Below are 16002 nucleotides of genomic sequence, written 5' to 3' on the forward strand. Positions count from 1 at the left end.
GTAGCTATAACAAATATATAATATTTTACGTGTTTACGCGGTCAATTTACTATACAAATCGTGTGGGTTGATGAAATTGACGTTGAGCTGGTGGTTGACGTTGAGCTGGGTAGGGCCTAGTTCGGAAGAACTAGGCACGTGGGGCGAGTACTGCACGTTCATGTCGCCGACTAATGACAAGATGCATGAGCTGATCATTGTTGGGTACGACTGATCGCCAACTGGACCCATACTACGAGACGCGACCTGACGCTTCATTCGTGGACTCTTGTCCCGAATCTCCACTGGAACATATCGCCATTTAGTGGTCCCTGGTGGTGGATTATTAGCATTGAATTCTGCCTTCATCGCACATGGCGACCTTACCTCAATTCCAGCCCTTATCTCGATACCCTAGGAATAATTGCGCAGAATGAGCACACTTCACATTTCTCTTGCCTGAAATGGCGAACTTGTTGCATGAAACATGCGGGGTGACAATGTTGGTTGAATTGCAGAACGAAGTCTTGGATTCTATGCATTATGTGCTAAGCTTCGGATCTTTGCCTTGGTTTGGGTCGGATTGGTCATCTGGAAATGGACGCCTGAAAATTCCATGCTGCCGGATGTGATACGAGGGTGAATATACACAACCCTCACTTCTGCATCAGAATAAACCTGTCATGCGAACAAGTTCTGAACGAGGGTCTGCAGGAGTGGTGACATGTCGCATGAACCGCTACCACCTGTACTTCGGCATGTGCAAGTGAGTGCACGTGAAATTCGGAATCCTGTTCCGGTTGGCGATCACATTTCCAGTGCATAGACGTGACGGTTTGTAAACGTTGCTAATCTGATTGAACTTTGTTAGTACGTTAAATAAATTGCGCCAGTTCCACGTCAAGAAAAAATCGTGAATTCTCGAGAGGAGAATTGGTCAAGATGAAAAGAATTGAGGGACACTACGTTTATAACTACCGACAGGACAGTATACAAAAGCAAGTCTCTGTACGCCACAAATGCATTGTTAATGATCCTTCTAGCAGCGCAACGGCAAAGTGTATGAATAGCCTATCCCATCTCAGAACAAGCGCAATCAAAGACCGGGAAAACATCCGGGCTAGATGCGCCAATGCGGGGCCCCGCAATCAAAATTCATCTATTCAGGCACTACTAACGCTATAAACTAGGAGAATAGGCTTTGCATACAAAGCTCATCTCTTGGCCGCCTTTTTAGTTTTCAACTTGTCTACAGCGGTCTGAAACGGCGCACGGTGTGAAGATGAGGCTCGCAAACTCGCTTGGCCAATGAACATCACGCCTGGTTGCACCGAGAGACCTCGCCATCTAGGTCTCGGTGGTATCCCGGGTCCATATTCACATTTGACCACGAAGTCCCGGGAAGCGTCTCCGAGACCGTGCTCTCAAGAAGTAGTATAAGTATGGTCTTGATTCAGTCGAAACAATTCCCCAATCACTTGTTTTCTTGAACCAGCGGAGTCACTCCTTCTTGAAACGCTTCAACAATGTCACTTTCTTCAGTCGTTGCGGCAACCCTGCTGGGCTTGGCCACTGCCCAAATAGCAGGAACTATCCCAGAAGTACACCCAAAGTTGACGACTTGGAAATGCACAAAGGCTGGTGGGTGCAAGGCGCTAGACACTTCCATTGTTGTTGACTCACTACGCCACAATATTCATCTCAAAAACGACACGAGTGTGAGCTGCGGTGATGAATACACTGCGCTCAATACGGCGCTTTGCCCAGACAAGAAGACTTGCGCTCAGAATTGCGTAATTGATGGCATCGAGGATTACTCCACACAAGCAATTTTCACGGAAAACGACAAGCTTCGCCTAGACATGTTCAATCCCAAAGGTGAATACATGAGCCCTAGGGTGTATCTGTTAGCCGAGGATAAGCAGAACTACGAGATGCTGCAATTGACGGGCAATGAACTGTCCTTCGACGTCGATATGTCGAAGCTACCTTGTGGCATGAACAGTGCTCTCTATCTCAGCGAAATGGAAGCCGATGGTGGACGGTCCGAATACAACACCGCAGGTGCGCCCCAGGGTAGCGGGTACTGTGACGCCCAGTGTTTTGTCAAACCATTTTTGAACGGCGAGGTAAGTCCGCTTACTCATTGGTTTTGAACAAAAGACTGACTGTACGCAGGCCAACGCTAATGGGGAGGGCTCCTGCTGCAACGAAATGGATATCTGGGAGGCCAACAGCTATGCCAACCAGATCGCCCCTCATACCTGTGGCAAGCCAGGTATCTTTGCATGCACGGGTAATGACTGCGGCAGTGCTGGACTCTGCGACAAGGCCGGATGCGGTGACAACCCATACAAGCACCGTAACGACAAGGAGTACTACGGACCAGGTCTCAAGGTCGATACCAACAGGCCGTTCACCGTTGTCACCCAGTTTCCCGCCAAGGACGGCGTGCTCCAGGCCATTGTCCGCAAGTACGTGCAAGACGGCGTAGTCATTGAAAACGCCATGCGCAACCTCACCGCTGAAGAGGCAGTCATGGACCAGGCGTGGTGCGATAAGCAGGGAAAAACCTCGGCCTACAACAGGCTTGGTGGCCACAAGACCATGGGTGAGGCCCTGGAACGCGGTATGGTTCTCGCACTAAGCATCTGGTGGGATAAGAGCAGTGGCATGCAGTGGCTTGACAGCGGATCCAGCGGTCCTTGCAATGCCACCGAGGGCTTCCCAGATGTCATTCAGTCCAAGGTCAAGAATCCCACTGTCACCTTTAGCCAGGTCAAGTGGGGTGAGATCGACTCGACGTATGGAGCTTCCAACGCGACGAGCAAGTACTGGAAGGCTTAGAGTGTGGTGGCTTTTTATATGTATTAGACGATACTAGATGTGTATATGTACTTCTTCAAATATAGACGGGTCAGAGTACCTTGAGTTGCGCAAATGAACTTTGCAATACTAGTGTCATTCCGCAGGTGAATCGCAGCAACCGTCGGAAAAAAAAACCATGTCAAGCAGAAACCATATGAGTCCCGACCCCATTAAATTCGCAAAACCTTTCGTTTCAGCACCGGTCACCCTCAACGGCTGACCGGCCAGCAAAACACATGTCGCAATAGCAAATGCGAAGGCAATACGAGTGCAGGCTTACAAAGCTCACCCACCTTACAAAGCCACACACCCACTTTGCCGTCCGCATGCGGAAACCACTAGTCCGCATCCCTACCACCGGTGACACCGGTTTTTTGACTCAAACACCACACAACATGCAAACTTAACCTTTTCCAGCAAAAACAAGCGTTACGCCCTTTGCTTCGACATGTGTAGAACCGCCACTAGATGACTCAACCGTCTTGTCGTGCGCGGACATTGGGGAGAATGCCCTGGGAGCCTGGGGCGGAGGAGGTGCGCATGAGTCGGTGTGAGGGCGCAGCGCGGTGTAGTGCGATGCTGTTGAATTGGTCATTGAGGGTTGTATTGCTAAGCTGAGGGTTGGAGAAAAGGTATAAAGATTAGGGGATGTAATCCAGGAGTTGAGGCATCAAATCAATTGGAACATCATCCTCCTCATCATCATCATCATCATCATTATCAAAGCTACGATACATCTACTTCATTGTCAATTCAAAGGATACGCATTCCACGATTACATCAACGATTTCTAAATATCGAAACACGGAATTCACAATACTCAACATGTCGTCTACTACGCGATCAACATCCACATCTACACCGGAAAAAGATACAATGTCGATAACATCATCGTCGACAATGACAAGTACGAAATCGCTTCTGAGGTCGCTGCTCCCGTCGAAGCGGGATAGCAAGGAGACAAAGACAAAAACACCAACCACAAAAGCTACAGAGACACCGGCGGAAAAGGCGGAGAGGAAGTTGACCAAGGCGGAGGCTTTGCATGATTGGGCGTTGCATCGGTAGAAGGAAAGGGAGGTCATCGGAGATAGAGGCGATATATGAAGCGATGAAGAGGGACGCAGTCACTGGGTTAGTTCTGGTGCAGATATCCTGGGGTTCAAGGACCCCCAATCCTTTTCGTTCTTTTGTTTATACCTTGGGCATAACGGACTATGCCTGTTTTCCAGTTGCTGCTGCGCAGTGTAGTTTTGGTCCCAGTGCAGCCATGGCAGATAGGGATGGTCGATAGGGGATGACAGTATATCATACCTTGCTGTTAGATAAGAATTGGACCAAGTTCTCAATTTTTGAAATTATCTCAGTCGTTTGATTCAAAATCAATTGAAAGCCGGTAGCAGCTCATATATCCATGCTCTATGCCAAGGGGATAGAGAATAAGGCAAATGTGCACATGGGTTTCAAGAAATAAGAAATTGCGCACAAAGCTGTGACGAAATGGCCACTGTGCACTTCATTCAGTTACTTTTATCTATCGTGTGTGAATCAAAACATCATTTGAGCAGGGTATCATCATCCTGCCAGTGGGCAGCTCTATACCTCTTTCTTGGGGACACCACCTGGCAACGTCTGTACCTTTTCCTGGAAAAGCTTCTCAGCGCCTTGCCATACGGGAGTTGTGGCACGGTCCTTGAGAGCCATCAAGCTAGGCAATAGGGCATTGCTGAAGGCTTCTGACGACTCGCGGGGAAGCGCGGATGGGAGATGGTCGATGGAGATGACGGAGAGTCTAGGGCCGTTGCCTTCGACGGACACTTCAACCGTGGGCTTGTCAAAAGTTGTGTTGATGTCGTAGATAGGGATGGGGTTGTGGGGGTTGGTGGTGTCGCAGGAGACATCGCATACGACGCTTAGCTTGCGGTTTGACGACTTAAGGCTCTCCTTGGAGACAAAGGGAGGAATGGGCTTGGAGAGGTAGATGCAGTTGACGAAGATGTCCGACTCGACAATCTCTGGGTAGGGGCCGTCGCGCTCCTTGGTCTCGGCCAGATCCCACTTCTTGACTTCTGAGCAGCCAATCTTTTCGAGAAGGTCAACAGCACCCGAGCCGCAGCGACCCAGAGCACCAAGAACCAAGCTGCTGGGCTTGCGGCCTGCAACCTTCTCACCGGCGGCGACATCGTCCTTGAGCTGAGCGATCAGTTCACCCTCGTTGTTGTAGTAGCCGCGGCCGTCGGTGAATGCATCGAGGCTGGGGAGGGGCTCGCCATTGGGGTGGGTGAGCTGCCATGCCCACGTCTTGATAGCAAGGGCGGCGCCAACAAAGCCAGCATGGTATCCAAAGGCAGCCACACGCCTGCCCGACTCGTCCTGCAGAAACTCGAGATCGTAGAGAGTGCCACCGCCGCGGGGGAAGCGAGCGAGGACGTTCTCCCAGCCGCCTTGTTGCTTGTAGCAGTGTGCAAAGTGGACGAATGTATGCTCAAGAGGGAATGAGTCCTCTGGCAGTTCCTTGAGACCAAGGATGATGTGGTTCTTGGGCGCTGTCTTGTATGCGCCCTCTTCAATCAGTGTTGCGCCGGCTTGCTCAAACTCTTCGTCGGCGAAGATGCGGGCGTAGTTGGGGTCCTTGGGTGAACGCTCGACAAGGACAGGGTAGCCGGCATCGAGCAGCTTCTTGGCTGTGGTGGGCGTGAGGCATGAGCGGTGCTCGAGTGGCTTGGCCTCTGCGCGGGCGTGGAGGGTTGGGAATGTCATTTTGGAGGTGGTGACTGTTATTGTTGTGGTAGTGGTTTTCAATTGCAAGCCAACCGTCTTATAAAAGACAATGCGACGGACTTCGGAGTGTGGAGCAGGTAGGGCCGGACTAAAGCAGCCCACTTATGACTCCATGTTCTGTTTTGCCCGGCGCCCAAATTTCGAGCTCCGAGAACGGGGGGGGGGGGAAGACAAGGCCGGGTGTGGGGGTGAACAGACCAACGAGAACGGCGTTCCATCCGCACCGGAAAAACCATTGCCCATGATAAACCAACAGCTCCACGTCCATGCTCATGCTCGCGCGGAACTTGGAACGGAAGCGCGAATTATGATTACTGCTTGGAACAGTCGCCCGCTTCGAGACGACGGACTCTAACAGAAGAGGAGGAACAACGAGAAGAAGAGAACGAGGACGGCGACGTCATCAGCAACAACAACAGCACTACCAACATCAACACCAAGGCCATCGAGAATGCCACCCAAACCAGCCAACCCAGACGACAGCAGTCGCCCGCATGCCACAGCCTCACATTCGCGAGACTCGTCGAATGCAAGCGCCCGCCATGCCCATGCGCCTGCAACGCCTAGCCAGCTGCGACAGGCCCATGTGCCTTCGGACCCGTCCACTTCGCCAGACGAGGCAATGCACCGTCGACATTACTACGACGACGATGAAGAGCCTCTCGCCGAGGCTAGTGACACTCTGCCTCATCTCGACTTTGGAGTCGACGGCATACAACCCACAGCAGATGCCCTGTCTGCGCACTCGACCCACGAGAATGTTGGCTCGTCCGGCGGTATCATAGAGATCGACCTCGAACCCACTGTGCGCACTCGCCTGCTGAACCATCAACAACATGACGCAGGCACTGGTAGACCAGCGACACATCGCAGCTATGGTAGCTTTGCGGGCAGCGTGCACTCGGAGCAGAGCTTTGGCGGCGCCTTTCCTGGTATACGCGAGACGCTCGAGGGCGAGGCACCAGACGCCGCACATGCGCTGCTGGGCGACGCCATTGCCGATAGCGTCACCAACAAGGCCAGCGGCAAACAGATGAGCACCACGCGATGGCTTGCCGAACGCCATGGCATCAAGAACAAGCGCATGATGTACCTCAAGTACTACATCCCCATTCTCAATTGGACCCAGCAGTACAAATGGCGCTACTTGAAGGGCGATCTTGTCGCGGCTATCACCATGGCTTCCTTCTACATTCCCATGGCCCTCTCGTACGCCTCGAATCTCGCCCATCTGCCCCCCGTACACGGTCTTTACAGCTTTGCGTTCAACCCGCTCATCTACGCCATACTAGGCACCTGTCCACAGATGGTTGTAGGCCCAGAAGCACCGGGCTCGCTCCTCGTTGGCGAAATTGTGCGTGAGAACATCAAAAAGGGCACTACAGACGACAATGACGGCAGGCGCAATGCCGAGATTGCTGGCATTGTCACGTGCATGGCTGGCGCATTCATTCTCATTGGCGGCTTCTTCAGACTTGGCTTCTTGGATAACGTCCTGAGCAGGCCCTTCTTGCGTGGCTTCATCAGCGCTATTGGTGTAGTCATCTTCATTGACCAACTTATCCCTCAGATGGGACTGGCCAGACTTGCTGCTGACCAAGTATCTCACGGAAGCTGCTTGGACAAGTTTCTATTCCTCGTCCGCAATGTTGGCAATGCCCACGGTCTTACGTGTGCCGTATCATTTACTGCGTTTGCTATTATTATGTTCTTCAGGTATGTTGTTCCACGCCAGACGTCTGGTGAATGTCTCTTTCTGATTCTTCCTGCTCACACTTTCCCAGAGAGTTCAAGAAGCGACTGCAGCCACGTTACCCCAATGTCGCATACATCCCGGACCGCTTTGCAGTTGTTGTGCTTGCTACCATCATTACCTGGAGATATCGACTTGATGAGCAAGGGCTCGCGGTTCTTGGCGAAGTAAACTCGAGTGCAAAGCTCTTCTCAGTCCACTTTCCCTTCGACACGTCGCATCTGAAGTATGTATCGGACGCCATCAACACGGCCCTCATCATTGCTATGCTGGGTTTCTTTGAATCATCTGTTGCAGCAAAGTCGTTGGGCAGTGGCGAGCAGAACAAGGAAGGGGTACAGATGCCACTCAGCGCAAACCGGGAGCTCATCGCATTGGGAACTGCCAACATCACTGGTGGACTCTTCATGGCTCTTCCCGCCTTTGGTGGCTATGGCCGGTCCAAAGTCAATGCCTCGACGGGTGGTTTGACGCCCATGAGCTCTGTACTGCTCTCCATCATCACCATTCTTTGCACTGTATTCATGCTGCCTTACTTTTACTACTTGCCAAAGGGCGTACTTTGCGCCATGGTTTCGGTTGTTGCATACTCGCTTGTTGAGGAAGCACCGCACGACATCAAGTTCTTCTTGAAGATTCAAGGCTGGTCTGAACTGATCCTCATGGGGCTCATCTTTGTCATCACCATCATTTGGGATCTGAAGCGCGGTATCGGCGTTGGTATTGGTCTGTCCATCCTGCGCCTCATCCGCCATTCGGTGCGCCCACGAATTCAAATTCTCGGTCGTGTGCCTGGAACAACCAACCAATTTTCCAACGCAGAGCAAGCCCCGGGAGACGTTGAGTTTATCGAGGGATGTCTTATTGTCAAGATTCCAGAACCCCTGACATTTGCCAATACGGGCAACCTCAAGACGCGTCTTCGCCGCCTAGAAGACCACGGCACAGCGAGAGCGCACCCAGCCTTGCCGCGGGTTCGACATGCGGAAAACAACAAGAATATTATTTTCGATGTACATGGCGTTACGTCGCTTGACGGAGCTGGCGCGCAGGTACTTGCTGAGATTGTAGAGTCGTATAGAAACCGGGGGGTTAGAGTGTTTTTCTGCAGAGTACCCAGAGAGTCGAGCGCGGTTTACAAGCTCTTCGACAAGAGCGGCATTATCGAAATGTGTGGTGGGAAAAGACACTTTGTACACAGCGTCGAGGAGGCGCTTCGGATGACGGAGATGGAGCGGTTAACCGAGGAATGGGGTAGTTCGGCGGAGAGCTCACGCGCTGTTTCCAGCCGGGCGTGACGAGGATTTTGCCGCTAAGAATTTGGATCGTGCAACATGAGCAAAGGCGTTTCTAGCATGGTATTGGACGACACGGCGTTTTGAGTCTACGAGTACAAAGTAGACGAGTGCGTATGCGCATGCATACTACTACATGAAAAGGGCGTTGGGAATCAAAAATCTTCATATTACCAGCAGGAAGGTCTGACGTGCATCTCTTTCTCCAGCACTGCGGAAATACGAAGTTTGCGGCCATTCTAGGACGAGAATGCGGGTCTTTTTCGCACGCGGAGCCTGATCTGGCGCCTTCGGTCAAGATGGCAACCAACAAGCTTTGTGACAGAGCTTGGCGACATGTGTTGGGCCCCGGTTCTTTCTCGAGGGGGCAAGGCTAAGCAAGTCTTGATAACGCTTAGCATGTCTTGACAAGTCGTGCGACGGCCGGATGACACCTAGCGCAGTATTGAGCCGCGCAGCTCATCGGCCCTAACGGCCTCTCCGCAAACATTCACTGGACGGGAGCGGGCAATGCGGGGTTGCGGGCACGTCATGTGTCAATGGACCGCGCACGCATGGACTGCACACTGCTTACTTGTCGGCCATCGCATCGGGGGCAGCGAGGCATGCTCGTCACGACGTCAGGCCATGTATAAAGGGTTGCCTGACGGGCGCCGGTGCTGCCTCATGAGTACAACTGGTCGGCCAGTCCGTCTGATTCTCATTCCCCAAGCAACTTGACTGCCATGGCAGACACCAAGTACGAAGACGCTGAGCAGCACGAGTATGTGGAGCCCGCTCCCACCATGACGGCTGCCCGCTATGTGGCAACGCGTATTCCGACACTCAAGCCCGCCCACGACAAGGTTGCAAATCCCATCGCCCTTCTTCGCATGCTCAACGCCCAGCAATGGCTATTCTTTCTTGTTGCCTTCTTCGCTTGGACGTGGGATGCCTTTGACTTTTTCACCGTGTCCCTTACCATTGAAAACCTCGCCGAGACGTTTGGCAAGACCCAAGCCGACATCACGTGGGGCATTACGCTAGTCCTTATGCTGAGAAGCGTGGGCAGCATCATCTTCGGCTTGGCTGCTGATCGCTATGGAAGGAAGTGGCCGTTTGTTATCAACAACCTCTTGTTCATTGTCCTTGAACTTGGCACGGGCTTTTGTTCGACGTACAAGGAATTCCTGGGCGTACGCGCCTTGTTCGGAATTGCTATGGGTGGATTGTATGGTAACGCCGCTGCAACTGGTACGTCAGCTCTTCTTTCTCTTCTTGCTTCGCATGTACATACACGTACCCAATCAGGAATCTGACCTCTGAACAGCTCTCGAAGACTGTCCCGAACAAGCTCGTGGACTCATGTCTGGTATCCTGCAGCAAGGCTATGCATTCGGTTATCTACTTGCCACAGTCTTTGCACGTGCCTTTGTTGATACCGTCGGTCATGGGTGGCGCCCTCTGTTCTGGTTCGGTGCGGGGCCTCCGGTTCTTATCATCATCTTCCGTCTGTGCCTTCCAGAGACGAACGCCTATCGCGAACGTCAGCGTATCCGTGAAGAACAACCCAGTGCGGCCAAGACGTTTGTTGACGAGGGCAAGGTGGCCCTCAAGAGGCACTGGCTGCTACTCGTCTATCTTGTGCTCCTCATGGCCGGCTTTAATTTCATGTCCCATGGCAGCCAGGATCTTTACCCGACCATGTTGAAGAACCAATACAACTTCTCAGCAAACCAGGTGACCGTCACCCAAGTCGTAGCCAACCTAGGGGCTATGACTGGCGGCACACTTGTCGGATACTGTTCGTCCATTTTCGGCCGTCGCATCAGTATCATTGTCATGTGCTTCCTTGGCGGGGCGCTGCTCTATCCCTATACCTTCACCTCGAGTGATGCTGTCATTGCCGCAGCCTTTTTCCAGCAATTCTGCGTCCAAGGCGCGTGGGGGGTCATCCCAATCCATCTCATGGAACTTTCGCCGGGCTCCTTCCGCACGTTTGTCGTGGGAACTAGTTACCAGCTTGGCAATCTCGCTTCCTCTGCTTCATCTACCATTGAAGCAACGATTGGTGAGAAGTTCCCTCTGCCACCAAAGGGCAAAGTCGCGCGGTACAAATACGGACTGGTCATCTGTATCTTCATGGGGTGTGTGTATGCATATGTTATTTTGCTGACCGCAATTGGGCCCGAGTATAGGGGCAAGGACTTTGATGCTGCCGCGGATGAGGATTTGGCGATTGCTACCGGTGCAGATGCGGGCAAGTATGAGACCAAAAAGCAGGTGGAGGATCTGGAATCGAGGCCGGATGCGTGAAACATGTTTAACCGGGAGATGGGAATGTTGGACGCGAGGCTGGATTTGTCAGTGGGCCACGAGGTTCCTCGGGGTCGGGCCAGCAGCCAAGCCGCGACGTCTTACTAGTTTGTGAGTTCACCATGCTCGAAAAAAAACGGGCATCCTTGGCGCGACCATTTCGGCAAGTGACCAAGGCCGAAAACCTTTAGCCACAGACTTGATTAATGAATCCATGACACTACCAAGACGTGCTATTCCATTGGTGTCGATAGAGGCTTCCACTCGAGGACCCACCACATCGGGGGTTCAAGTGGAGAGACATTAATATTGTGCTGGCTGTGTGATCGCACTTCCTGTCGTGGTATATTATGGCGCCTATAGGCCTGACGTAGGCAATCTAAATTATTCTTGCTTCTTATTGGCCTGATTGGCTCCGCTCTTCATGCGGAAACGACATCCGTCTCTAGTGCCGTATCACCTGTAGAGTCTCGCCAACCCAAACAGATTGTCTTCATATCCAGCAATCTATGCCACGCATCACGCCGCCTTGGATGGCGGTGCTCGCCATTCCACTGCCCTCAATCTTCGGCTCCTTGTCGCGGCTTTGGTTCTAAGCGATGGTATTGCCGAAGGCTGTGTTACATTTAGGCAGCGTTACAATGCCATGGTATCGGGTATAAGTATAGGGAGCCTGGTAGACAGTGAAACAGAACCACAACTCTTCATCTGTCTCTTTTGATCTGCAGCATAAAACAGAGACTTTTCCTGCAAAGATGAAGGTTTCCGCCGTTATCCTCGCTGTCGCCTCTCTGGCCAGCGCTCACTGTATGCCTACTAACATTTCCCACTCTCCAACCTAATCTCAACTGATTTCTCCTACAAGACACTCTCCCCAGCATCAACGGCGGTGTACCGTGGTCTCACGTCCGTCAAGCCAAGAACTGGCAGGACAATGGCTTCGTCGGCGATGTCACCAGCAACGACATCCGCTGCAACCAGCTGAAGCCCGGCACTGCCACCATGACCGTCGCCGCTGGTTCCAGCGTCAAAGTCAGCGTCAACCCCAACGCCTACCACCCAGGCCCATTCCAGTCCTACCTCGCCAAGGTCCCCGCAGGTGCAGACATCAACACCTGGGACCCCACTGGCGCAGTCTGGTTCCGCATCTACGCCGAGCAGCCCAAGTTTGGCAGCCAGCTGACCTGGTTGGGTAAGTCATTTACCTCCCTTTCGCCATCACTGAATCCTCCCCCCACCCACTAACAATCTTCTCTCCTACAGCTGCCGCCAACTACGACATCAAGATCCCCCAGTGCATCCCCGCCGGCAAGTACCTCATGCGCAACGAGCACATTGCCATCCACACCGCTGGCCAAAGGGGCGGCGCGCAATTCTACCTCTCCTGCGCTCAGATCGAGGTCACTGGTGGCGGCAGCACGTCGCCCAGGAACCTTGTCGCCTTCCCAGGCGCCTACAGCGCTACTGACCCCGGTATCTTGATCAACATCAACTACCCCATTCCTACTAGCTACGTTAACCCTGGCCCACCTACCTTCACTTGCTAGGATGGTTAAGCGGTCGGGAGGGTACGTAAGGGAGTAAGGTAGCAACAGCGGGGGTCCTGTATATAGATATCTTTTTCTCCATTCCCTGCTGTTACTGAAGAGAATTTGAATGAATTTGCGAGGGTTAGAGCTTCTTTGCCCTCCCTTCTCGATATGACATTATTATAGAGAATGTAAATATGTTCTATGACGATACCTGTTTGATATGATACTCGCACAACTTGGCCTTCCCAACTGATTCGACCTGCTGAGGTGACGGATGCACTGTTCCTGCAATGAACTGTCTTCTCGATAAACTTCCATGTTTGTTCGCAGATACGAGATAGAAATGCCGTCTTGACATGACACAAGCAGCTCAAGTCGCTTGATGTAATCAGCAATGGGTTGATGTCGATCTCAAAGCCACCACATCTTTATGTGAGTATTGAGTTGTCTTGGAATCGTTGGTGTTTACACTCTACAATTGTTGACTGGGTACTAGGTTGCAGGACGTAAATGATATGATCCACGAGCTAGGTGCTTCTGAACAGATGATTCTGTCATCAAGTATGAGCTAGATGGCAGCTCATACGTCTAGCGAAGAGCAACTTGGTTCAAAATATACTGTTAATAACTATCTTTCGTAGAAGAATAACTTGGGAAGTGATTTACTATATTTTTTTTTCTGTTCGTAGTTGAATACATTAGCAACATCTGTTGCACACATAGTGTGAACGAAAAAAATTATCTTTGTTGACAGTTTCATTTTTATCCATATCAGGGTATGATAGCAAGAAAGCCGTGGGAATGTTGTGAGAGGCGTTCAGACTTGTCCTATTATCGGTTCAAATCAATGCTTGTTTATACTGACCAAGAGGCCCTTCAATAGATTTTGAGCGCGCTGAGTACCAAATATATCCCAAATCGTTCTTGGTCACTACCAACATCCAGAAAAATTACTGATTCTGGGTTCAAATCCGTCTGGATTAGCTGGTAAGCTTCAATGGGTCAAAGGTGCAAGAGACTACCGGAAGTTTGATTCAATAATGACCTGACTAGTTGGCTGGCTAATTGGTTGAGCCATTGTTCAATTAGCGCTTCATGTTTGAACTCATGCTAGAATACAAGTTGATTTATACAAAGAATTTAGAAAAACTCAATCTCTCATGTAGTTTCTAGGAATATCGTAAGAAAATGTGCTATAGTGCAGTGGAGGAAATAAGCTTTGAGTTTTAATACGAGGTACTATCGAACAAAACTAACTGGTGACATATCTCTGCTGCATGTTCTGGAAGAAAAGGCGCCTTGATGATCTCGAGGTCCCCACAGCTTACATTCTGTGTCGCTAGTCACGTGCTGTAAGTATCTTTAAAATCCGATAGCTTGCCATGCCACTATGTTATAACATGAAGGCTTCTTGAAGCCCATTCTAGCACATTTGCCAAGTTTGTACGAGTATCCTTGCATACCAAAATTTAATAGCGGCTCTTAAGTATGCTTTCAGACAAACTTGATCAATTATTACGACGAGCCAGATTCATCCATGGCAACAAGACTCACTACGTTGTTAAACCCATCCAATATCGACATCAAACTTGATGGGATTGCACGGCAGCTGACTTGCCCGTTCTAGATGTCAACTAATTTGCCAAGTTACTGATGTTAGCACTACGCAATCTCGCATCCGAAACCAAAAGCTCGCGCGGGAACCATTCTGCTAATTTTCCACCCGGCCTACCCAGATCTTCAGGCAAGTCATCCTCTTCAGTTCCAGCAATCATTATACCAAGCGCCGCGCCAGAAAGCCAGGCCCATACCATACCTTCTCCACAAAACCCTGCTGCGATCCACTCTCCACATTTATGATCGCCATCTAACATTCCTTTTCGGTTCTTGATGTGGCGTCCCGTCAACTTCGCGTTCAACGGACCCACAAAGGGCAGAGAATCACCAGTTAGACCGATGATCCCAGGCCACACCTGCTTCAGCTCGCTCCCCGCACCCCATTTTGGATGAAATATCGCTGGGAATATACCTGCAATGTGTGTGATCGTCAAAGGGTCAAGCACGGAACCGTCGTCGTAAAGACCGACTTGGTCAATGCCTTGCTTCAAAGATCGCTTGAAGCCACCTCCAATCATCAAATCCCCTTTGGCGTCGCCTGAAGCTGGCGGTATCTGAGTGATGTAGTCAAACGCATCGTCGTATATTACACCCCAGGATGTTGTACCGTCAGCATGCGGGAAGCGTTGTCCTGGGGTTTGGGCGGACATGTGAGCTCTTGCTCCTACAATCCTGCTGCGCAATCCAGGAACAAGATGACTTGCGAACGCGTTGGTGGTATGAACTACTTTCCGAACAAAAAGGGTTCCTCGTGGAGTTTTCAAAGCATATGGGAAGCCTGCTGGGGCGTCTCCTGGAACGCTGATGGATTCCACGGGAGTGTTTGTTTCCACAGACAGATGGGGGAACTCTTTCAGTAGGCTATTCCAGATGGACATAACAAACCGGTAAGGCCAGATAGCACCTGCTTTGTAAGATAAAGCACCGACGACGCTTTCGTTGACACCAAATCTCTACTGATGTCAGTTTTTAGTCTTCCTTTGTTCAATTGGCAACCGTGCAAACCTTCTGAGCTTCATCCCCGTTCCACACGGCGATCTCAATCTCTGGTAGCCATTGGTTCAACGCCCAAGAATCAGCGATGGCCTTGGAGAAGCTTTTGCTGTCCAGAAAGAAGTCGGCTGTTTCGACCTTTCGAGCCTGGGCAGCCTCAATACCTTCGCCTTCACATATTCCAGTCAAACAATCAACATGTAGAGATTGAAAGCGCACCAAGGCGGCAGCACGGTCTTTTGAAAATAGTTTGCTGAGCAGGGAAAAGGATTCGTATAGTGAAGGTTTGATATGGCCGCCATTCCGAGCGGTGGCACCGCTGCACAACTGCCGAGCCTCGAGAACAACTATCTCTTCATCCGGACTGGTGTTGCTACGACGTCGCTCGTAGAGTAATGACCGTGCCACGGATGCTCCAGCGATTCCAGAGCCTATGATTGCCACATCTACGGTTTGTGGTAAGCTGGGTGAGCTTGCATTAATAAGTTCAGGATATGGAGGATCATTGAGCCAGTAGGTTTGGGTTGGGTTGGGGTTAGGAAGGCCCGGAGATTGCGATGCACGCTTTAAAGCTTGGCTGAATTCGGTCGACAGCGCTTTCAGGAGAGAGGCTGTTGCAGTACAGATTTTGATTAAATCCTGGAGAGTTGAGAGAACCACACCCATTGTAGTGTGATCTGTTTTCAGAGTTGTTATGTAAATGTGGTTAATGTGCAGTATGTATAACGTATCTGTATAGCGAGTGGCTCAGTATAGCGAGTGGCTCACGGTGCCAAGACCACACCAAAATCACGACTATTACATGACTATTACAACACAACAATGATAGTAAAGAGAAATCGTAATAAGCTATTCTACTCAAAATCATCTTCTACATCTTTCTTACATG

At 51.0% G+C, this 16002-nt stretch overlaps 7 protein-coding genes across 7 annotated transcripts; 4 read left to right on the plus strand and 3 right to left on the minus strand.

The window, feature by feature from the left end:
* Positions 1 to 1505: 1505 nt before the first annotated feature.
* On the plus strand, positions 1506 to 2826 carry COCCADRAFT_111342 (glycoside hydrolase family 7 protein; the record flags this gene model as incomplete). Its single annotated transcript, XM_007719931.1, has 2 exons — positions 1506 to 2108; positions 2158 to 2826. 2 exons carry the CDS (start codon positions 1506 to 1508, stop codon positions 2824 to 2826), a joined length of 1272 nt encoding a protein of 423 aa, XP_007718121.1.
* Positions 2827 to 3488: 662 nt separating this feature from the next.
* On the minus strand, positions 3489 to 3932 carry COCCADRAFT_9862 (uncharacterized protein; the record flags this gene model as incomplete). The annotated part of the gene is made up of 2 exons (XM_007719932.1): positions 3489 to 3584; positions 3663 to 3932. 2 exons carry the CDS (start codon positions 3930 to 3932, stop codon positions 3489 to 3491), a joined length of 366 nt encoding a protein of 121 aa, XP_007718122.1.
* Positions 3933 to 4443: 511 nt separating this feature from the next.
* On the minus strand, positions 4444 to 5607 carry COCCADRAFT_9863 (uncharacterized protein; the record flags this gene model as incomplete). Its single annotated transcript, XM_007719933.1, has 1 exon — positions 4444 to 5607. The coding sequence occupies one exon, from the start codon at positions 5605 to 5607 to the stop codon at positions 4444 to 4446; it is 1164 nt and encodes a 387-aa protein (XP_007718123.1).
* Positions 5608 to 6079: 472 nt separating this feature from the next.
* On the plus strand, positions 6080 to 8679 carry COCCADRAFT_9864 (uncharacterized protein; the record flags this gene model as incomplete). The annotated part of the gene is made up of 2 exons (XM_007719934.1): positions 6080 to 7344; positions 7413 to 8679. The coding sequence occupies 2 exons, from the start codon at positions 6080 to 6082 to the stop codon at positions 8677 to 8679; spliced, it is 2532 nt and encodes an 843-aa protein (XP_007718124.1).
* Positions 8680 to 9401: 722 nt separating this feature from the next.
* COCCADRAFT_111352 (uncharacterized protein) lies at positions 9402 to 10971 on the plus strand (the record flags this gene model as incomplete). The annotated part of the gene is made up of 2 exons (XM_007719935.1): positions 9402 to 9909; positions 9986 to 10971. The coding sequence occupies 2 exons, from the start codon at positions 9402 to 9404 to the stop codon at positions 10969 to 10971; spliced, it is 1494 nt and encodes a 497-aa protein (XP_007718125.1).
* A 755-nt stretch (positions 10972 to 11726) lies between these two features.
* On the plus strand, positions 11727 to 12518 carry COCCADRAFT_30973 (lytic polysaccharide monooxygenase; the record flags this gene model as incomplete). The annotated part of the gene is made up of 3 exons (XM_007719936.1): positions 11727 to 11778; positions 11837 to 12163; positions 12235 to 12518. The coding sequence occupies 3 exons, from the start codon at positions 11727 to 11729 to the stop codon at positions 12516 to 12518; spliced, it is 663 nt and encodes a 220-aa protein (XP_007718126.1).
* A 1619-nt stretch (positions 12519 to 14137) lies between these two features.
* Positions 14138 to 15779, minus strand: COCCADRAFT_111353 (uncharacterized protein; the record flags this gene model as incomplete). The annotated part of the gene is made up of 2 exons (XM_007719937.1): positions 14138 to 15073; positions 15126 to 15779. The coding sequence occupies 2 exons, from the start codon at positions 15777 to 15779 to the stop codon at positions 14138 to 14140; spliced, it is 1590 nt and encodes a 529-aa protein (XP_007718127.1).
* Positions 15780 to 16002: the final 223 nt, after the last annotated feature.

Source organism: Bipolaris zeicola (assembly GCF_000523435.1).
Source record: "Bipolaris zeicola 26-R-13 unplaced genomic scaffold scaffold_370, whole genome shotgun sequence".
NCBI classification, from domain to species: Eukaryota; Fungi; Ascomycota; class Dothideomycetes; order Pleosporales; family Pleosporaceae; genus Bipolaris; species Bipolaris zeicola.